Below are 23,151 nucleotides of genomic sequence, written 5' to 3' on the forward strand. Positions count from 1 at the left end.
TCAGTTTCTTTCCTAGTGCTCTAAATAGAGCTAATTAGTTAGCTACTTTCCATCAAGACTTAAATAAGGGAAGAGGGAAAAAAACCAAAAATTTAGAGCTTTGACATTTTATAATTAGAAAAAAGGTTAAAAAAAAAAAAAAAGATAAATGAAATCCTTGGCGCCACATCACTCATCTTTTACCCAGCTTTATATATATATATAGAGAGAGAGAGAGAGACTAGCGAATGTGCGATCAAACAAATAATTTTTTATATAAATTTAATCGAGATGAATATAATTGATAAAAAAAAAATCATGTATATTCATATAAAATTCAAAACTAACTTCTCAAATTTTTGCTTCTAACTTCAAAATACTTTTTTATAAATTAATTCAGTCCAAATACTCTAATAGATATAGAAGTGTTTGGATGGGCTTAAAAAAAACCAGCTTATAAGCCAAAAAAAAAAAAAAGTTGGGGTAATTCAATTTTTTTTTTTTTTTTGGCTTATAAACTGTTTTCGGCTTATAAACTGTTTTTTTCAAGCTAAGCCAAACGGGCCAACTTATGTTTTTGGGCTTATTTTAAGCACAAAATGGCTTATAAACTGGTCAGCCAAACACTCAAAAAAACTGTTTACAGCAACTTATAAGCTAAGCCAAAGGGGCTCATAATACTAAATTTGAGCCCAAAAATAACCTTTCAACTATCAAGCAAACCAATTCTCCAGACCCTAGCACTAATTGGACTAAGACGTTGATTTCAGAAGACCAGTCCCAAAATTGTAATGTGATCTGCTGTGCTAAAAAGAAAAAGGCTCATTATTATTAACAATTACTCCCTCCGTCTCAAAAAGATTGTATTAGTTTGACTTGACACGAAATTTAAAAAATAAAGAAAGATTTTTGTGTGGTTCAAAACAAGCCTTAGATATTTGTGTGGCTAGCTGTAAATCATTTAATAAAGTTAAATTGTTTCTAAATATAAAAATGTGCTAATCTTTTTGGGACGAACTAATAAGGAAAGTAAGACAATCTTTTTGGGACGGAGGAAGTACCAAATAATAGAGAGCCATGAATAAAACATTTTAACAGGTCCCTCATAAAAAATATCGGTAAAAAACATCGGTTCCAAAGCTAAATATTTAGTTGATTTTGGAGTCGATCATGAACTAAAATATAAAAACTTTTTAGTTTGTGTGATGACTCAAGTCCTCCATAAAAGTCGAAGATAGAACTCCATAATAAGCAAAAATTAAGGTGCACAATTTCCACCTTAGAACTTGTCCTGATGGACACATTAACACATACTCAAATCAATGAGAATAGAGACTTTTTAGCAAGTCTTGGCGAAAACACAATTCAATCAATAGGTAGTATAAACACCTTCTTGAATCATCATTCGGCTCATGAAATAAAACAAAAATGAAACAATGGAAGACGGTTTCAAGGATGGTATTGTTCAAAGTACATTACACATTGTTAAAAAGAATAGTAACACTACTATTTGACAGTGTTTTCCTTTTGTTTTTGTAAAAAAATTACAGGTTATCATCATAAGTTAACATTGGAATAAATCCATATATGATATAAAGATAGGCATAGACAAGGTGATGTGGCACCTCTCTATGGCCAGCATCTATATATATATTTATCTTTTTTGTGGATTTTTTGCCTTTTTTCCTCCTAATTCTCATGTTTAAATTATTTTTAAGAATTTGAAAGTGGTTAAATACGTTACTTAATTAAATGCGTTAATTATTTGAGAAAGAACGTTTAGGAAGATGGAAGGTGAGCGGACGCTGGTCTCTAACTCATGATTGTAACGTTAAAGTTTTGCTAATTATAAGTTTCATGTTTCTCTTCCTTCTTTTTAGGGAGAGAGTTGTAACACATGATTAAAAAAATATAATTAATACTCCTAAGAAGAAGGCAGATACACAGAGGAAAATCTGATAATGGATGGATCCGGATCCATCACTATAACCTGCAGCTCCCTTCTCATTCAAGGTTCTATTCTCTGAAATATCCTTTTTTTTTATACTCCTATTATTCATGTGCTATAAATTTAAATACGGTAAAAATCAGAATCACACGCCTGCAATCTCTCTTTATAACAGTTAAAAATTGACTACTTATTAGCAAGAGCTGTAGATATCATGATAGACTATTAAGGCATTGGAAATACTTACTCTTGTAACGATTTTATTCTGCTTAATTACTAAGGTTTGGGCTATGTATCTATCACAAAGGCTATGGATCGGAATGGAAAAAAGAACTACACTAGGATATGGTAGAATTTTTTATTTATTTATTTATTTATTTATTTATTTTTTTTTGGCTATTTCACGACTATATTTATCCTGGTCCAACGGTATGTTCATTTTAATGTGTTTGCCACTCATATCTAATCACTCTTTTAGATTTCCAATTTGATTGAGCATTTAAGTTGAAGTCCATTGATTAAGCTAATAAGTTTTAGTGCACTATCGGATTTTGGTTCGACTTATCAATTCTTTTTGGCATCTCTTATGATATTGTTTATTTTGCAGCACAATGAACAGGTGCAAGTAACGTACTACTACTTAAATTAGTACTTGAACTGGGCACTTCAACGGATAATTTATATTTATTGGTGAATCTATATATAATTCTGTTTTACTAATAGAAGTCCAACCTCTTTTTTTTTCTTTAAAATCTTCTTCTTGTTTTTTAATGTCCTTTTCCTCTCATTTTATCCAACAAGTTTTAACAATTTTGCCACTCTTTTTATTATTATTTTTCTTGTCCGCTTTTACTTTTTCATTTTACTTCTTCTTTTATTAATAGAAGACAATTTAAACACTAATTTTTTTACTATCTATTGAAAGAAAAAAAGTAAATACCTATGTATTTTTATTTAATACATAGCAGAGTGAGTAGGAGTTTGCTATCGATTAAACAATTATTTCTCACTTTTTTTGGAATTTATGAAGATGAAGTTGGAAAACAGGTTTCAAGCACATTTTCAAATTTGGAATCCAACTCCAACTTGGATTTGAAAATTTCATTACCAAACACAGGTTTTGAAGTAAAAGCGAAAAATTATTCCGGGAAAATGGTGAATAATTCTCATGGCCAAATGGCTCCTAAGAGAATCATCTATCTATATTATATTAAAAGAGCGAAGGACCTTAGAAATGTTGATTGAATTTTTTGCCCTTCATTAAAAGACTCCATAATAGACAAAATTGTCATTTACTATTTTTGTCAAATTATTATTTTATTATTTTTATAATATTAATTTCATGTGTTTTAGTCCAAGTAAGATTATTTTTGGCAGAATAAAAACTGCCATAGGAGTCCAAAATTTGTTCTAACACTAATAATATATCTTTTTGGTGAAAATAAAGAACTGCCTTTACTTTTAACAAAATAAAACAGCAATCTGAGTCCTTTTTTGGTTGTAACTGCCGAGTCCTTTCTTTAAAGTCATATATGTTGCAATGGAACGTGAATCCTTACCTTATTGAAATAGAGCCAAGTTCAACCTTTTTAGTTTTAGCTATTACAGTAATTCGGAATATTTCATATTCTTGAAGTTGTAAAGCTATATAAATTTCATATGGAAAAAAAATACTTTTGATGGCCTATTTCCTCTCTACATATAAGAATTTCATTAGCATACATCGCATTCTTACCATTGGTGTCTGAACACGTTAATTAATCCTTTCTATAAGTTTCGTATAATTATTGTTTTGTTTTTATTCCAGGATTGTAGGCTGGTTCGTAGAATATGCAAATCGATTTGACGGCTTCAAGAACATGAGGTACAATCTGCTCAACTGCATATAACATGCACTTTTTAACTTTTAAGGATTTTGATTATTGTTTCTTTTCCCTCTTTGTAGTGCTTTTTGATTTTGTAAAGTGCTTAATTGATTTTTAAAGTCGTGATTCAATTTATGATTTATAGCTTCTCGCCCATGTCTCTTGCCTCATATAATAATAAGTTTGCCTTGCAGATAGTGGATCCATTGAATAACTTCATGTTTGAGTTTGTTGCCAATGAACTGCATGTCTTGCATTCTAACTATTCCTGTGCTGTCATCCATAGCTAGGTTGTTAGTACTATTTTGACGACTAAGAATGTTTGGTTATAGAAGCATCAACAGTACAGGGGTGGTTTGGTGCTTATATAGATTAGAGGGAAGTTCTTTTGGGTAAAAACTTACCCCAATGAAGTGTTTACACCAAACCAATAAATATATGATATACATGTGTGTTTGTACTGTTGCACATGCAACTTCTAAGTTCCATCACTTAACCAGGGTTACCTAATATAACCTTAATTATAGTAAGTTGAATTAATTTGGTTTAAATACTCAGTAATATGAGTTAGTATTTACCGTCGTTTTGCCTGAGGCACTGATGGGTATAGCACCAAAAACAACACCATAGTTCTTGGGGCAATTTTGGTTCCATCACATGTGGATATATAAAGTCAACATAACAATAATCATTAACGTAATTGAATCTTGCAAGCTAGATATGTGAATTTTAGAGGTCTTTCCAACAGATATGCTGTTTTGCAGAATTAATTGAACTTCCAAGCAGAAAAGAGTAAATTTGATTATTGAGAAGGTACTTTCGACCTGCTTGTTTTGTTTTTTTTTTCTTTCTAGATGCATTAATATTTTATTTATTATCTGTCCCTTTTTTAAATATATATTATATTTCCCTGATATTATGTTATAAGTTAAGTGTTACATTAGATCAACCTTTATACTCTTTAAAATTAATTACAGAGATGAAAAGAGCAACAAGTTTCTCCTATATAGTTGGGGAACAATTATGTGAAAAGCTGATGATGGAATTGGAAAAAAAAAAAGTGTATGTGACTTGTGAGATGCAGAAGCTCGATGAAGACGACATGTTAACGTTTTAAAAAATTTTTTATTGTGATATCTAGGTGAAGTACGAGTATATATGCTTTTGACTTTTACTTATAAGTTAAATAATTATTTTCAAATCATGTACTATGTTAAAAGTTTAAGATATAAATTTTATAATAAGTCACGGGGTTCACGTGCGAGCACCTAAAATAAAAATCAGAAGAGCTTTAGCGAAATCTTCTTCGTCTTTTTTTTTTTTTTACATAGAATTCACATTAGACAATATAATCATTTAATTATTTCTCTACTAATTAAAAAAAAATTAATTTAATTATTTTTCCAATATTCAGAACTACGAAGTCAACTAAATTATGTGTACAAAATCCCTATTAGGATTAATTTCCTTATAGTTAGGAATACTCATTTAATTATTTTCTTATTAGTTTAAGCATTCTAAATCAACTAAATTTAATTTTAAAAAGATATGAAAATCCTAGAATTAAATGTAAAAGTTCTAGAATGGAAGGATTAATAAAGAAAAAGATTTAAATACGTAAACAAATATTTTTTAAAGATTTGAATTTAACTATAAGGAAAGATTGTAATTTAGAATAGCTAAAACTAAAAAAATAATCGGAAATGGTTCAAATTGTCAGCTTTTCTCCAAAAATTATTAATTACAATAGAAGAACTCCTCTTTCTTGTGGACGATGAGACCGGCCAATTGCAAATTTAGCAAAAACATATTCACAAAACATTCCTTGAAATTATGATACCTTTCGTGTTATCTTTGAATTCTAATAAAGTCTAATTATTTTCCGGTGGTATTCGTTGTCAAAAGAAGTATGTGCTTTATAATAAATCACTAGGATTCACATGCGAGTGCGCAAAATAGAAGTTAGAAGAGCTTTAGCGAAATGTTTTACGCCCTTCAAAGATAGAATTCACATTAAACAATATAGTCATTTAATTATTCCTTACTATTAAAAATATTCCCGTTTAATTATTTTTCTAATATTTTAGGATTCCGAAATCAACTAAATTATGTGTACAGAATCCCTATTAGGATTAATTTCCTTCTAATTAGGAATAGTCATTTAATAATTCCTATATGTTCAAGCATTCTAAATCAACTAATTTTTTTTTTTTTTAAAAACTATATAATTAATTTAATTAAATTAAATTCACATTGCTTGCATGTCCAGTAAAATACCGAATTCAACTACTATTGCTACTAATAATATTCATTTTCATCATCTAAATAGTTGCATTTATTTTAAAAGAAAATGTACATTTTTATATAAATTCTTTATTGACTCACGCAATACATACGTGCAACACACGTACGCTTAAGACTAGTATATTAAAACCCCAACACACGCCTCTATAAATATAAAAGTGATAATGTTTTCCTTTTAATTTTTTTTCTTTCTTTTTTAAATAAAATTTGCTAATGAATTTTTTTTTTTCCTATCTGAGCTCTATCTAATAAAAGTATTCACAAAAGTTATAAAAAAATATTATTGTCTTTTATGACCGCGCGCGCGAAGCGCGAGCTGATACCCTAGTATGTTTATATTACAGACAGAAGTAAATAACATGCTAAAAATATCTACTTATGTAGTTTACTCTCCCGGATAAAGAACTTCCAGCAATACGAGGTGATGTTTGGCGTTCAGAATAAATTATTCGGTCTTTTAAAATACTAGTATATTTTTCAAACAATACTGTCACCAACATAACAAATTTATAAAATTATTAAGGCAACAAGAAAAGTCAAACAGTAACATTACAGAAATTGAGGAAGATAAAAGCCGATTTCAGATCAAGAAAATAAAATAGGTCGGTAAAGTTCGATTTTAACCAAAATATATATATATATATATATATATATATATATATATATATATATATATATATATATATATATTATCTATCGTGTAATTACCCTGTCGTGTAGATCTTATTTCAAGAAACCAAATACACAGTATTCAACTGTACAGTGGTAGTTCTGCAACAATGACACCAAAAATGGAAGCTGGAAAAACACAATTTTTTACATAATCGCAAGGTAAAAATCTGGCCCTTGAAACTGCTCCTGGTAAGCTTCAGTTGCAACCGCATACCAAATGTCTCACAAATCAATTTGCTCTATATATATAGTGTATAAAGACACACACACCAATGAATATGAAGAGGCATATTGATTAAAGGGTAAAAATGTCATTATTGACGAACAACCTTTTAAAGTTGTTGAAGGAGAAGGTTTTAGGAGATTAATGGCAATTTTCACCTACTTTAGAAAATTTATTGGTTAACTTTATCATCCATTAACTTATATGGTTGTCACCGCCCATTGGATCGATGATGAGTAATCAAATATAAATTCTCAACTTTTTCCAAACATCCATAAGGGTGAGACAATTTCTAAGGGATAGGCGTGCTTATTTGATTGGGAAATTGAGAAGTTATTCACGGTGACCTTAAATATATCCCTACCGAGAAGAAATAGCAAAGTTTCAAAAATATCTCATTTAAATATATTCAAAAATGAGTCTATTTCTCGGTAAGAAATGCTATCAAATATGTTAAGTCCTCGAGTCATTGAAATTGGGTGACTTTAGATATTGGATGTCACATGATGATTTAACTTATTCTGAAAAGGCATGTGTATGATGATGCACAAGTGGTAATTTTTTTAAAAACAATCTAGAAAATTGATTTTTGTAAAACAAATTTGAAAAAAATGACTTTCATTAAAAATCTGAAACTTTTTCGTTTTAATAAAACCCCTTTTTTAAAATATATTCTCAAAAATTGGATATTTTAGTTAAAAAATCTAGAAAATGATTTTTTTTAAATACGTTAGATGATTTGGAAAAGACCAAAGAGTTAGATATTTTGGTTTGGTGGAAAGTTTCTTCGGCTAGAAAAGTTTCTAGGATGGCAAGAGATGTTTTTATTCCTATTTCTTTTTTTTTAGTATTTTTTTTTTTTTTAAAGTGTCCTATTTTTTTTAAAAAAATCTGGATTAATTTTAAAAAAATTGAAAAATTGATGTTTAAAAAAATCATTTTCCAGATTTTTTAATAAAAAAAATCCAATTTTCCAGATTTTTTTTTTTAAGAAGCTGGTTCTATAAAATCAAAAAAATTCAGATGTTTAATAAAATCCATTTTTAATTTTGTGGGTTTGTGATTTGTTTTTAGAAAAATCAATTTTCCTGGATGGAGCGACATGGGTAATTGGTTTTACAAAAATTGTTATTGTCGTGAGTATTACATATTAGATAATGTAGAACCTACATGCAAGTTTGTAAATAAGTTAAATATATTATTACAACCCGTGGCTATAATGGTTTGGTTTGGTTTGAATATTAAAAAAATCCGCCTTAATTGGCTTGGTTTGGTTTGGTTTTAACCAAAAACCGAGTCAAACCGGACCATGAACACCCCTAGTCTCACAAATCAATTTGCTCTATATATAGTGTATAAAGACACACACAATGACATGAAGAGACATAGAATAAAAGGTAAAATGTAACTTTAGTTTATTGGCTAACTTTGTCATTTAAATATACCCCTCCCGTTATGTTAGCAAAGTTTTAAAAATATCCCTCATTTCTAACATATTCCCACATAAGTAAGTCTAGTCATTGGAATTGGGTGACATGGATGTCAGATATTTAACTTATTCTATGTGGTGCTTGTTTATGTGGAAATATGTTTTTAGAAATGAAGGGTATATTTTGAAACTTTTTTTTTTTTAAAGTGTCTAAAAAAAATCGGTAATTTTAAAAAATTTGAAAATTGATGTTTAAAAAAATCATTTTATAAAAAAAATCCAATTTTCCAGATTTTTTTTTAAGGCCCCAAAAATCTTTTTAACGTTTTTAGGAGGTTTTATATATTGAAATATCATTGGCGTATGTCACCAATTCCAATGACTAGACTTGTTTATGTGGAATGTTAGAAATGAGGGGTGACTAGAAAATATGTTAAAATGCTTTGCTAATAAACTAAAGTAGAGGGGTATCTTTGACCCTTTTCCCTTGATTAAATTACATTCATTATTCATTTTAATATAGAATATTAAGAAGGTGGATAAATTAAATTACATCCAATCAGAATTAGTATGATAAAATGCAATAACTATTTAACAGTCGCAACAAAAATAACATAAAGAAGAGAATGGAAAGTCGTAACCTACAAAAACAATATATAACTCAATATAAATATGCAATAAATAATATAATAAAGAAGAAATGGAAAGTTTCTCTGACTTCCATCACGTTCTAATCTTCATAAATGAAATAAATATGAAAGGCGAATTGATGTAAAGTTTTTAACAATCAGAATTTAATTTAATGGACAAATAAATTCACAAAATGAAAGGATATATAATAAATAAATAGAAAGGAAAAAATGTCAAAAAAAAGAGAAAAAAGATAAATATGAATACTAGTCATAGAGAGGCCGTGTCACATCAATCGCATACATGTCTAGTTTTATATTATATATAGATTGGCTAGTAAGCAATACTACTAATTAAGATGTTGAACCCTGTGGAGTTTGGAGGCAGCTTTAATTGCAAGCTTAAGAGTTGAGACCAATATATACGTATAGATTTAATTTAACTACACTGCAGTTTAAATAATTTTTATATTATCAGTGTATTTTAATCGATTATAGTAGCTTGATTGTTTACTGTATTTTTTGGGTAACCAAATTAGGATTTTTAAACAGTTTTTCCCTATTGTTTAAACTAGAGCTCACGGTGCTGCGACTATTGTCGGTAAGTTGCGTCGGATTGACATCGAGATTAAATAAACTGCAAAAGCAACTAAGTCAACACCTATTTGTTGTGGATTTACTAGTGCACTTGAATATATTCCACCACAAACAACCGAATATGCTACCGCAAGTTTTTTCTCTGTTTTTTTTTTTTTTTTTTTTGTTATTGCTCTCACCGATCACTACACCTCTAGACTCCAAGATAATTATTATTTTTTCTATATTTGCGGGTTCCTTTAACATGTTGGTGTAAAAAAAACTACATACAGTCAAACCTCTTCATAATTGACATTCGTTATAACAACATTTCACTATAGCGGCTTAATTTTCTCCGGAACCAATTTTTCATGTTATATTTTACTTCTCTATATAACAACATTTTACCTATAACAGCAATGACATTCATTATAGCGGTACACTCTTTATAACTTACCTCTCTATAACAGCCATACTAAATTATTGTGTAATAAATTTTGTAAGAAATATTAATAAATTTTGTAAGAAATATACTATTATAAAAATAAAATATTAAAATATTTATGGTAATCATCATTAACGTCATGCACATAGTAAATTTCAAGTACGAAGAGTCAACTGTTAAGTTCTTAGACAGCTATTGAATTCCCTTTTGCTGAAAGTTTTGACAAAATTCTTCATCAATTCAAGCATTATATAATCACTAAGAGACTGCAGTTTGCAAAACAACCTACAATTGTAGAATTCTTACGTCAAACAATATTTAAATTCTCAATTAATTTTAAATGCATACGTTCCTTGGATTTTAATTCTTTATTGGTATGGTACAACTAGTTATAGATTTATAAGTAATTAATTAGTCTTTTTAATTTTTAATTAATGAGATATGAAAACAATTACAATTTTAAAATCAACAAATATATTGTTTTCGTTTATAACATATCAGAAAAATAGTTATTTGAGTACTTTTATTTATAACAGTTAAATGAGATTTAAATATTAAATGTCAATTCTCACTATAGGAACTTTCGGACAAATGCTGCCATTATAGAGAAGTTTGATTGTACTACTAATGCATAAAAGTTAAGCTCCTTACGAGTAGTTGGCTACGATATGCTACCAATAAAGTAGCAAAATGACAAATGTTCAGATTGTAATCTTTTTCTATTACAGAAGTTAATGTCTCTTTTTCCTAACGCCCCATTGACTAATGACCCAAAACGTCAATAAAGTAGTTAAAGAGTTCTTTATTATGCAAGAAAAAGTGTAACGCATTAGATTAGATTTCTGTTTCTTTTCTTGTTTTTATTCAAACTAAATCTTATTGTTTTCTTTAATCACCAGTGTTAGATATCCAAAACCTTTGTAATATCTAACCGGCCAGCCGGCCACCGGCTACCAGCAAGCTTCCATCTGCATAAGGTAATAATAATCAAGAACCTATATTATATTATAACAACCAAAAAGAAAGGGGAAAGAAACAGGAACTTTAAACTTTCTAGTTTGTTCTCTTATGTTGAAACTTGGACACTGTTCTTTTCTCATGTTTTGTTCTGTGAATTTGCAGCCCTGAGTGTTAGTTCCACAATCAGCCTCACGAAAATAATCAGAGCGAGACTTTGGTTATCGGCAAACGCTTCTCCAAAGGCGAATCCTCTTGAGGTTCCGGCTGTTTCCTAGATTGAAGTAGCCTTTCGTCGCCTCAACAAACGAAAGAAGTCACTATCAAACAGCTCACCCTACTGAAGTACCAAAGGTTCGCTCAGCCCAGTGACTGGAAAATGAGTTTGCCCTTGAATTGTAGTTGATGAGCCTGAACTATATCCTCAAGTTTCAGGAACAATAAGTTCCATATTTGGGATTCTGATATCATATATTAAGAAGTTTTAGCCTTATTTTCCAACCCCTTCTCTAAAAGAAAGGGAGATTTTTACAGGGCATCATTTTTACAGGGCCTTCTTGATGGATACTCCGAAATCAAATCATCAAAGAAGAGGGACTCCGTCTCCTTTGTTGATGTCTCAAACACTCTGGTCATCAACTGAAAAACCATGGAAAGGATTGAGATCAAATGATGAAAAAGGGGTAAATGTGAAAGTTGTATTGCGCTGCAGGTATGAACCAGTTAAATTTGCCATCTCTTATTCTACAGGTCGATCCATTTAAGCATATTTTGTGTGAGGATTCATTACGAGTTGACTAGCTTTATGCTGGCTATCAGCCTACATCAACCCTCCACCTTTCTCTAAGTTGGGTACCGGCAATGTGGGCAAGCTCACATATGTGGAGTTGTACATGTTCTTAACACTTAAAAGAAAAAATGTAGTCAAGTCAGGTCTGCATAATCAAGGATCTCTCTTCTTCTTTTACCACAAAAATTCGAACTAAATGAATTTTGTCTCACACGATCATATGTTACCGAGAGATTAGAAGTATATAACACTAAAAACAAGACGTGTAGGTGGATCGACTTATCAAGTTACCACTGAGACTTATTAGCAAGTGACATAGCTGTGTTTCAGGCCTCCAAATGAGGATGAAATGAAGGTGAAAGGTCCTTCGGTGATCTCATGCGACGAGCTGAAACAAGAAGTCACTGCAACTTTGAACACAGCTACTAAGCAAATAAATAAAACCTTTCTCTTCGATAAGGTTTTCTTCTTATAATGTCTCTAAGTTTAATCTGTTCTCTACCTTTTTCATTATAACGAAAATTCGTGTACTAATGTACATTTGGACCCATATGATGCCACAATATTTGTTAGGTTTGTGGTCCATCATCTCAACAAAAGGACTTCTATGATCAGTCTGTGGCTCCTCTTGTTAGTGAGGCTCTTGAGGGATATACTTGTACTATTTTTGCTTATGGCCAAACTGGAACAGGAAAAACTTACACAATGGAAGGGGAAGCAATTAAAGAAAAGGTTTTCTCCGATTCTCTCTTCATTCTTTTTTGTTTTTTCCTCGAATGTAATGGCGGAGCTAAGATTTGAAGTTTATGGGTTTTGAACCTGCCACCGAACTTGTAGTTCATTTAGTTATTAGGTCCGCAATTAAGTATTTTTACATATTTAATGAATTTCCTAATACAAATATAGGGTCTAAACAAAAGTTGTTGGGTTTGTCTGAAACCGTACCTAATATTGTACCTCTGCCCCTGACTTTGTTGGCTTATTATATTTTATATCCGTTTTCAATGTTGATGCTTGTAGAATGGGGAATTTCACAAGAATGCCGGAGTAATCCCTAGAGCAGTCCAGGAGATTTTTGACGTTTTGGAGTCTCAAAAGGCTGAGTACACCATGAAAGTTGCATATATAGAGATTTACAATGAGGACATAACAGATCTTCTTTCCCTGGATGAGGAATCAAAATCGATAGATGAAAAGCCGAGAAAACCATTAGCCCTTATGGAAGATGGAAAAGGTGCAGTTTTCATCAGAGGTCTAGAAGAGGTGACAGTATCAACTGCGGATGAAATATACAAAATTTTGGAGAAAGGCTCTGCTAATAAGCATACAGCTGAGACGCTTCTTAATAAACAAAGCAATAGGTCTCATTCGATATTTTCCATCACCTTACATGTTAAGGAATGTACTCACGAGGGACTAGAACTGATAAAGTGTGGAAAACTTAATCTCGTTGACCTAGCTGGATCTGAGAACATTTTACGCTCCGGTGCAAAAGAGGTACACTAATGGAACTTCTCCGGTCAACAATCCCCTCAGTTTAATCAAAAGAAGTTATTCTACCATTTCACTTTCGAGTTTAGCTTCTATAAAATGACTATCAGGTCACTTGAAAGATATTTGCGGGTGCTCTTAAAGCAGGCAACCTGCTATAACAAGTTAAATGGCACTGATAGTATAAAGATTCTTTACCATGTCAATGTATATAAGATAAACCCTTCAGTTTATTACAGTGAGATTTGAGGGTTGTAACGTCATTTACTTCTCTAAAATCCAGGGAAGAGCAAGAGAGGCTGGTGAGATAAATAAGAGCTTGCTTACCTTGGGTAGGGTCATCAATGCTTTGGTTGATCACTCTGGACATGTTCCATACAGGTATAAAACCCGTTTAATCATTAAATGAACAATCCAATATATGTTATAATACAGAAGCAACCATTCGAAAATAAGTCTCGGAATATCAGGGATAGCAAGTTGACAAGGTTTCTGAGGGATTCATTAGGAGGGAAAACAAAGACATGCATAATCGCAACGGTTTCACCATCTATCCAGTGCTTGGAAGAGACTCTCAGTACTCTTGAATATGCTAATCGTGCCAAGCAAATTAAAAACAGGCCAGAGGTAGTTAATTTTATTCTTTGGAAATTGTTATTGAATAATTTTATCCGCCATTAGATTCATCCTCAAGTACTTTTTCCAGGTCAATCAGAAGGTGACAAAATCTGCCCTAATCAAAGATTTGTATGTGGAGATGGACCGCCTAAAGCAAGGTTATAATGAGATCCGTATTTTGAGAATTGATTAATTTATGTGGTGTTATAACAGTAAGCATTCTTCTTTGCTATGTAGAATTACATGCAACAAGGGAGAAGAATGGAATTTACATACCACAAGATCGGTACCTGAGGGAAGAGGCAGCTCAGAAGGTGCTATTACCATCAATATATCCGGAGTGCTACTCTTGATCTGTAAAGTAGTAACATAGTTTATTGCTCAAATGTTTTTTTAGGAGATAATTGAGAGACTGAAGTTCGTAGAACTTGATTTAGAGTCCAAAAACAAGGTAAGGATCACCTGATCTATGCTGTAGGCAGCTTATGCAAGTCCTAATTCATTCCAAGATCGTTGAGAAGTTACACATTCTGAACAGAAACTGAAAGAGCGTCAGGATCTTTATGACTATCAGCGACAACTGACAGCAGATTTAACCGAACAACTTGAGAGAACTCGGGTAGAATGTTACTTGAACAAGTTACTTCCCATGTCTCATTTTACCAAGATAGCCAGATCATGGAAGACAACTAAACTTTCCAGCCTCTATTTTATGGCAGCGGGAACTCAAGAATGCTGAACAAGCTATCAATGATCTTGAAACTAAATATACCGGAGCAAAAGAAACGATTCAAGAGAAGGATTATCTAGTAAGCAATCTCATTAACTCTGGTAAGTTATCTAAAGTGTGTCCCGATCATCAATTGAGATACAAAATCCTACCTCATGTTCGAATAAATATGTATGCGTTAAAGACACATTGGTATATCAAAGAAGTATATTCTTCAATGTACTGAAATCTGCATATTTTACCACTCGTTACTTAGAAAAAGCAATGACTGATAAAGCACTTGAGCTTCGAGCTGAAGTAGAGAATGCAGAATCAGAGATATCCAGCTTGTTCGGCAAAATTGGTTTGCATTACTTTTCTTCTAGTCATTAGTCTTTATCTGGTTAACATCAGTTTCCTCTTCTAACATATGTTTCTTATAAAACAGATAAAAGCAACAGTAGAGAGGAGAGAAACAGAATCCTTGTGCAAAGCTTCCGCAACAAATTAACTCAGCAGCTTGAAATTTTAAAGAGAAACACAGCAGTTTCTGTAACCAAAGAAGAGCAGCAATTGAATGTAATATTAGAAGATACACAATCATTCTTGGCTACTAAAAGAAGGGTACTGTAAAAATATCTGACATATGGTACTCTGGTTATACGCGACCTGAAAACGAATCTAATCTCTCTTGAATTTAAGGACAGGCTACAGATGAGTTGAAGGCTCAGCTCCAGAAGCTGAAGGACAAGTATGGCTCCGATATCCAGAATTTAGCTGTTCCAGCCCAAGAACTTCATGAAAATTCTCAGTTAGCTTTTAGCAAAGTGAATTCAGAAGTATCAAAACATTCTTTGTCCTTCATAAATGTAAGTAAAGATCCTTCTTTTAGTCAGTATTTCTTTCTTTCCAACCTTCCATCGCTCAATTTTGCCTGCAAACTAGTGCAGCTTGTTGGAAAATTTTCCGCTGATGTTAATGCTATACTCAACGGTCTGCAAGGTAATATTAGGGAACTTGAGGTGAAGATAAATGCTTTTGTGCGACAAGAACAACAGGTACATAAGCATGCTACCAAATTTCTTTCAGATGCTCTTACTTTTTCTGCATCTAAATTTGTTTATTTTTCCCCATCATCAGTATCAAACAAGAAGATATCAAGAAGTTCAAATAACCTCAGAAGTTCTCCTCAACTTTTTCAAGACTTTAAATTTATATATCTCAAAACTGAGACTAACGGATGAAAAGTCGCAAACAATTAATGATCAGCAACTCTGCACCCTTGAAGAGAAGTTTGAGGTATTTATTTGAAATTCTGGACGCTCCTAAGAAATTAGGATATTGATCTTGGTATGTTTTCATCCGTTGAGTTACTTTTGTAGGAGCTGGCTGCAAGTGAAGAACGGCAGCTGATAGAAAAAGTTGCAGAGCTTATATCAGCTTCTAATACTAGGAAGAAAAAGTTGGTATGTGCTTCTTCATTGCAACTTTTACATAGTACCTTCTATGGTTTTAGAATTTAAACTAAATAATCATAGCTTGATAAAGCTATCCTATAAGGGTTTATATTGTGAATGAAACCCACACAAATATCAAAGACTTTTCATAAAAGCTAAATTACTACAGGACTATCTATTTCAGGCAGAATATTATTGAAGACTTCAATTTTTCCTTTTCTTTAGGTTCAAACAGCAGTTAATGGCCTTAGAGAGTGCTGTAATATCAAAACCAATGATTTAAATGCTGAGTTCTCAAATATACAAGGTTGCGCTAATTCTGCCTATCATGAATGGACAAGCTACATCGAAAGCATGGAAGCCCACCATATTGAGGATTCAACTAGACTGGAATTTTGGAAGAGTCTCCTAGCAGGACACATCGATTGCTGGTTGAGTTGGTTTCCAATGATATAAATTAATAAAGATTGTATTGCTTTTTTGGATTGTATACCTTTAAGACAGCTTTTTCATCTTAAATTTCAGCTTGGAAAAATCAAATGGGGTCGAAGATGGATGGAGAAATGCCCAAGAATCTCTTCTCTGCCAACAAACAAGAAATATCAACTCAATTGATTGCATTATGAAGTGAGATATCATTTCAGCTGAATCAATTATTAGCTGAGGGATTTTTTTTTTTTTTTTTTTTTTTTTAAATATTTACCTCAATATCTTCAGGAGCGCAATGGAATCAAATGGAAAGATCAGCACTCAGTTTTCCTCCACAGTGACTTCCATACTAGAAGAAACAGCTATTTCCAAGAGGAATCTTATTTCTGCTATGGAAAGTATGTTGCCTGTGAACAGATAGCAGTTTTTTCTTCCTCTGATATCGCAAGAAAACATGATCGAGTCTTATTGCCACAGACTCATACAGTTAAAATTGCTGCAGGTTTGCAGAAACTTGATCATAATGAATGTGAGAAGATTTATTCAATTATTCATCCTTGTGTTGAGGATATGAAACAAATGAAAGACTCTCATTCCTCCGAAGTATCAGAAATAGCGGAAAATGCAGGAAAAGTATTGACAGATGAGTACAAAGTAAAAGTTCAGAAAACTCTGCAAGTATAAATGACATCTTTGGATAGTTAAACTTTTCTCTTCATCATTCAAAAACATATTCCCACTTAGAAAATTTAGTGCCATCTCTTTCTCCAGTATCAAGGGCCACTATTATCATTTATGGGAATTTCCTCAAGATACCTGAATAGGACATTAGTTCATTTCAAGTTCTTGACTCGAGTTTAGCTGGATGAAGTTTATTTTCTTCGCCTTTCTGACAGTAATTAGAATTCTCCACCAGAAAAAGTTTACCAATTAATTGTCATCTGTTAATAAGAATTTTTAGTTTTCTCAATCTTATTGTTTTACCACTTTTCACATGCTATCTTCAACTAACACCTTTTTTCGTCTTCCTAGAAATTTTATAGACATTCGAATGTGATACTAACATGCATCGTTTTGTTCCCAATAATTAGGTTGATGAACCATCAGGCTCAACTCCGAGGAGGAAAAGAGTTAACGTGCCAAGTAGAGAATCTATCGAAACCCTAAGAACTCCTTTACTCAAGGAGTCACTCAAAGTCATTTCAAGGCAATGGAATAGCAAAACAAGCTAACAGAAATGTAAATGCAACCTGAGGTGCCTGAGGAAGTTCAGTTGGACTCCAGATGTTCTTTCGAAGTAGGATAACTAATTTAGAGATTGATCAATCGAGATCTATTACTGGTAACCAGATGTACTGTTTTAGTAAAAGAGAAAAGACATGTCATCTTGTGAATTGGAACCCCAGAAAATCAATATTTCTTTATTTTTTAATTTTTCTAGTCATATTAGGATATGTACCATTAGAAACATCATACTCATATGCACCACGAAAATTCAATATATCAGTATTCAGCCCATTATATTTGAAATTCCCACTTTGATTTAGGATAAACAAGGGTCTCGGAAATCTAGAACTGATGTATTATATCCTGAATAACATCCCTACACAGGTTGATGGACCATAACTACAAACAAGAACATAATGGCAAAAACTCACAAAAGTCATAGAGGTGCAAATGCATTAACCCATATAGTCACCTTAGATAGGTTCAGTCTAAGGCCTATGTAGCAATCTCCTCTTGGAACACTTTAAGCAACTCCTTCTAACATAGCCGACTGCAGTGTACACCAAATGCCTTCTAGCTGCAATGAATTTTCAGAAGTCTAATCTGCAGTGCTGAAATTGAAGAGTTCCTTTTTCTTAGTCCTCTTCCTACTCTTTACTGACCATGTAGTTTCATAGTGGAAATCTGTTTTTTGTGGATGACCATTAAAATAGGCCCAAAGACCCATTTCTTCTGAAATGTTATGCAGTAATCACTTTCTTAGAGCGAGCAGTCCAAAGCTTCACTTACAGTTTAGTGAACTCCTGTACCACAACAATTAACTGTGAGTCTAACCAAAGAGATCAATTTTGATTCCTATGCCTCCAGGCAATCTAGATGCTGCATCTCTTACCAAACATAGTAATTTGTCGGTAATTTGGGCTTGAGAATATGGTTATCACAGGCCTCCCTGTGATGTTTCTCCACTACGCACAAATAGCAGATTTCCAACCACCAGGGCTGCACATGGGAAATCTCTATCAGGCATCGAGTACCTCAGAGCTGCTTTTCTGCATATATAAGCTTCCTTCTTCACTACAAGGGAGCTAATGGATCTGAGAGTTACAACTTGTGACTCTTTTAAACTTGCACCTTAGTTGGTACGCTGCATCAATTCCTTAGGTCTAAGAAGATTACAAGTTTTATCGAAGTATCTCTTGGCCTTTTCTTCAGCCAGTAAACAGAGAAATCAACAAATTTCACAAGACTTTTGCATGAAGGCTGCCTCAGGCAGTGCTTCTTCCACAACATGGTGACCATTTACTGAGAAAGGAGTGGACTACCCATGAATACTCCTTGGCTTCATGAATTCATTCACTCCTTAAAAGCAGTAGAGCCATCTTTCATATTCATCTCTTTCTCTATTCCAAATTGGCACTTGGCAGCAATCTTCCATGGTATCTTCAGTTAATCTGCAATCAGGAACTCGAAATACATCTCTATATGAAACAACGGCACATTGTACTGACAGCTATTTGCTGCTTCATTGTCTCTCTAGTCAAGACAATGTGGACAGTGCGAGAAGTGTGTATCCATTACTCATCTAGTCCAGAATGTTTTACCCCTAAAACTTAAATCTGAATGGGCAAATAATCATCATCCAGCATCTGTAGCCATAGTTCATCTAGCATGCAATATATTCTGTCCCTCTCTGGGTGCACACAGTCCTCAGCCAAGAAGACATGGATCCGGTCTTTGACTTCAATCCAGCTTTGACCTGGAACCTTTTTGACACCTTTTTGTCTCATCAGACCCCTCAGTGATGCAACGTCTTTCCAACTGCCAGTAGAAGCAAAAATGTTACAGAGTAACACATGTGCAGCAGAATTCGAGGGATCAATCTCCAAGATTTTCTCTGCGGCTCGTTTGCCAACATCAAGATTGTTACGTGTCTTACAAGCAGCTAACAAAGTTTTCCACACCACAATATCAGGATCAAGTTCCATTTGATTGATAAAAGCTTCTGCTTCTTCTATGCAACCTGCTCGGGCAAGCAAGTCAACCACACAGCAACAATGCTCTCTAGTTGGTACAATACCAAACTCCATTTGCATGTCTCTGAACAACTGCCACCCTTCTTTTACTCGTCCAACATGACTACAAGCAGTCAAAACACCGACAAAGGTAACTTGGTTTGGCTTGACAGCTAAATATCTCATCTTCTGGAAGAGATCTAGAGCTTTTTCTCCGTATCCAAACAGAGCATACCCCACTATTAAACTACTCCATGAGACCGCATCAGGGTTCTTCATATTATCAAAGAGCTTCTTAGCACTTGTCATATGTCCACATTTCACATACATGTCAATTAAGGCGTTCATCACACAGCTATCTTCACTTAGCCCATTTTTCATGGCATAGCAACAAATCTGGTCTCCTATTTCCAAAGAGGCTACTTTGCCTGAAGCCCCAAGCATATTAACTAATGTAATATGATCAGGCTTATCAGAAGAAAGAAGCATCATTTTAAATAATGAGAAGACTTCTCCAGAATCTCTCTGTTGTAGATAAGCTGTAAGAATGGCATTCCACGAGACTAAATCTGCCTTGTGTTTTATCTCAGTGAATATTTTATGTGCATCCGGAAGATCTGAACAGTTGGCATACATTGAAAGTAACGTATTAGAGATGGAAATCTCTATATCAAAGCCACTCTTAATAACATAGCAGTGCACTTGCTTTCCTAGAAAGAGAGCAGATGGACTTACAAAGGCACAAAGTAAAGAACGAACTGTGACATCATCTGGTGTCAAACTCAAAGTTCTCATCTGAGAAAATAGACATATAGCTTCATCAGGATTACCTCCATATGCAAACCCCGCAATCAGAGCATTCCAGGATACGAGATCGGGATTTCCTATCTGGTAGAATGCAGTTCTTGCAGAACACAACCATCCACATCTGGCATACATGTCAGTAACAGCACAACCAGCAAAAGCATCAAAGCTAAGCCCGAATTTTATACTTAAACCATGTATTTGTCTTCCATATTCAGCCCGTGCAAGACTTCTACAGGCATTAAAAACGCTTCCAAAAACAAATTCATTCAGTTTGTAAATTCCCTGACTAAGCATCTCTTTCAAGCAGGACAGAGCTTCTAATTCATAACCAAGCTGTGAATATCCAGCAATCATTGAGCTCCACGAAATCAAATCCTTCGATTTAATACGCGAGAACACTGTCAATGCCTCGTTAACTTGACTAAACTTCGTATACATCGCGATCAGTGCATTCTGAGCAATAAGGTGGGAACCATGTTCTGATTTCATCACATGGCCATGCAACTGCTTCCCTAACTCCACTTGATTCATATTCGAGCACGCTTTGATTACGCTTCCAAATGTAAACTGGTCCGGTATAAGACCAAACTGTCGCATTTGAAAGTAAAGACTCACAGCTTCATTCTCCTCACCATTTTGTGAGTACCCAGCAATTATAGAAGTCCAAGTTACCAAATTCCGTTCAAGCATTTCGTCAAACACCTTTCGAGCATCCTTCAACGACCCACACTTACCATACATATTCAACAAATGGTTATGAAAAATCATGTCTGGCTGATAATTCGATGCTAATACATGACTATGAACTTTCCTAGCATACTTCAGGGATCTAAGGGACGAACATGCGGATACTAGCTGTGCATACGTGCTTGGATACAAATTATAAGATGTGTTCCTTTCTAACAACTCAAATGCCTCTAAAGCTTGTTTAAATAACTTTTGCTTACACAAGAAAATTATATGATCATTACTTGACTGTTCATTCTTCAAAAAAGGCTGTATGCTATGATTAACATAGTTCCGGATTGATCCTAACCTTTTCATCATTGTGAAAGAACTTCCACATACATCAATCAATCATTCAACTATAAATCAATCACGAACTAGTCGAAGTCATCTATATCCACTCCGCTTTATTTGGTTCTTCATGTCAATATTTTCATATCTGCAAAAGTAAATACCAAATGAAAATATATCAATCACACAAGACAATTTGCATGTTTTACGTGAATCTGCTTTAAAATGGTATTAGACAGGGGGACTAATTTGACTCAATAAAAAATTAGTGGCGCAAAATGAAATTTTATAAAAAGCCTTAAATTTTTTAATACAAATATATACAAAAAGTTAGTAGTATCATTTTTTTCGTACTTATTGTTTAGAGTGTAGTTTTACATCTGATAGTTATGTTATTATTGTCAGGAACTTTATTTATTTGAGTAGTTTAATTCTAAGGTCTAATGTGTCACAACTCTGAACTCACGTGTGACTCTTAAGATTATATGAACTAAACTCAATTCATAGTTTGTATTCTACCATTTTGGCATTAACTGATAGTATTTTTTATTTTTATTTTTTAGAAGGATAAAAGTTAATTTTATGAGCAGAGATTTTGTTGAGAGAGTGAGGAAGCTTACAATGAGATTCGCCGGATAAAGAGATTTGACGGAAACTGGCGGGCCAAATGTCTGTTAGGTCCCATCCCCCGAATTGTAATGGGTTATAAGGCATTTGGGCTGGTAATTTGAATTTGGAAAACTGGCCCATTCTGTATGAGCCCACTACTTTGTCACAACACCGCCCCCCCCCCCCCCCGCCCCGGCCCGCCCCCTCCCCACAACACACGCATAAAGGTTTTGCCCTAACTTGAAGTGTCGCTCGTGGGGCGATAAAATTTAAAAGTTCAATACTGTTAACCCACTCGCCCAACCCCTTCCGACCCCACCCCACCCCTCCCCCGTTTTTTGTGAATCAGCCCTCCAAAATTGCTCGTAGAGTGCCTTCACGGGATTAATATTTGTTTCTTGTTCCTGTTTATTTATAAGTATTTGTCAACGATATGCCCCTTGCAATTGAAGCAATTGAAGTCGGCATATTGCAAACAAAATAATTTATGTAGAAAAAAGTAACATTACCATCACACCCGACTAAACTTTTTTTCATATTAAGTATGTAATTTTTAAAATATTTATAATATTTACTAAAAGAACACATGGTCAAACGAGACTGAGTGGAGTACTGGTTAAGTGTTGGGTTTAATCTCATAAGTTCGCAGGACTGAACCCTACTAAATGCACTTTTGCGTCTTTTTCGTAAAAAAAAAATTCTAAACAACCTTTAATGCTTTGCTCGCCAAGTTGATGTCACTATAAAATTATATATCTTATCATAAAAGCAACGGTGAACCCATCTTTATTGAAATCTTAAAATGAAAATAAAGTCATTCGTACTGATTACAAACGAGGTCAAAACAAAGTTATAGGCCCAAGTAAATAAAGAACTTGTGACAATATGATATGATTTGTGACTACTCCAACAGGATAACTAGGTTGCATATAATATTGCGTCAGTATATATTTGTCAT

The 23,151-nt window shown here is 33.2% G+C and overlaps 2 protein-coding genes and 1 long non-coding RNA gene across 7 annotated transcripts; 1 reads left to right on the forward strand and 2 right to left on the reverse strand.

The window, feature by feature from the left end:
- Nucleotides 1-10,909: 10,909 nt before the first annotated feature.
- Nucleotides 10,910-14,520, reverse strand: LOC132057217 (uncharacterized). The gene is made up of 3 exons (XR_009415091.1): nt 14,389-14,520; nt 14,217-14,280; nt 10,910-11,666 (listed from the first exon to the last, which is right to left on the reverse strand). It is a non-coding gene; the product is annotated as an uncharacterized LOC132057217 (long non-coding RNA).
- Nucleotides 11,242-18,022, forward strand: LOC132057215 (kinesin-like protein KIN-5D). 5 transcript variants are annotated; one of them, XM_059449702.1, is made up of 23 exons: nt 11,242-11,381; nt 11,544-11,739; nt 12,148-12,277; nt 12,391-12,549; nt 12,838-13,314; nt 13,592-13,689; nt 13,779-13,935; nt 14,015-14,084; nt 14,164-14,240; nt 14,324-14,377; nt 14,465-14,545; nt 14,646-14,757; nt 14,913-14,999; nt 15,084-15,259; nt 15,343-15,504; nt 15,586-15,693; nt 15,776-15,934; nt 16,018-16,101; nt 16,318-16,523; nt 16,618-16,719; nt 16,810-16,919; nt 17,024-17,199; nt 17,613-18,022. In XM_059449702.1, the coding sequence occupies exons 2-23, from the start codon at nt 11,588-11,590 to the stop codon at nt 17,751-17,753; spliced, it is 3,078 nt and encodes a 1,025-aa protein (XP_059305685.1). In that variant the 5' UTR covers nt 11,242-11,381; nt 11,544-11,587; the 3' UTR covers nt 17,754-18,022. The 5 variants fall into 5 exon arrangements, 4 of the variants coding, with proteins under 4 accessions (XP_059305685.1, XP_059305686.1, XP_059305687.1 ...); XM_059449703.1 differs by having other exon boundaries at nt 11,243-11,381; nt 11,548-11,739; XM_059449704.1 differs by lacking the exon at nt 11,242-11,381 and having other exon boundaries at nt 11,588-11,739; nt 17,024-17,175.
- Nucleotides 18,023-19,101: 1,079 nt separating this feature from the next.
- Nucleotides 19,102-22,249, reverse strand: LOC132057216 (pentatricopeptide repeat-containing protein At3g53360, mitochondrial). The gene is made up of 2 exons (XM_059449706.1): nt 22,205-22,249; nt 19,102-21,732 (listed from the first exon to the last, which is right to left on the reverse strand). The coding sequence occupies exon 2, from the start codon at nt 21,612-21,614 to the stop codon at nt 19,359-19,361; it is 2,256 nt and encodes a 751-aa protein (XP_059305689.1). The 5' UTR covers nt 21,615-21,732; nt 22,205-22,249; the 3' UTR covers nt 19,102-19,358.
- Between the last annotated feature and the right edge of the window lie 902 nt (nt 22,250-23,151).

The sequence above is a fragment of the Lycium ferocissimum genome, chromosome 5 (genome assembly GCF_029784015.1).
Source record: "Lycium ferocissimum isolate CSIRO_LF1 chromosome 5, AGI_CSIRO_Lferr_CH_V1, whole genome shotgun sequence".
In the NCBI taxonomy this organism is placed as follows: domain Eukaryota; kingdom Viridiplantae; phylum Streptophyta; class Magnoliopsida; order Solanales; family Solanaceae; genus Lycium; species Lycium ferocissimum.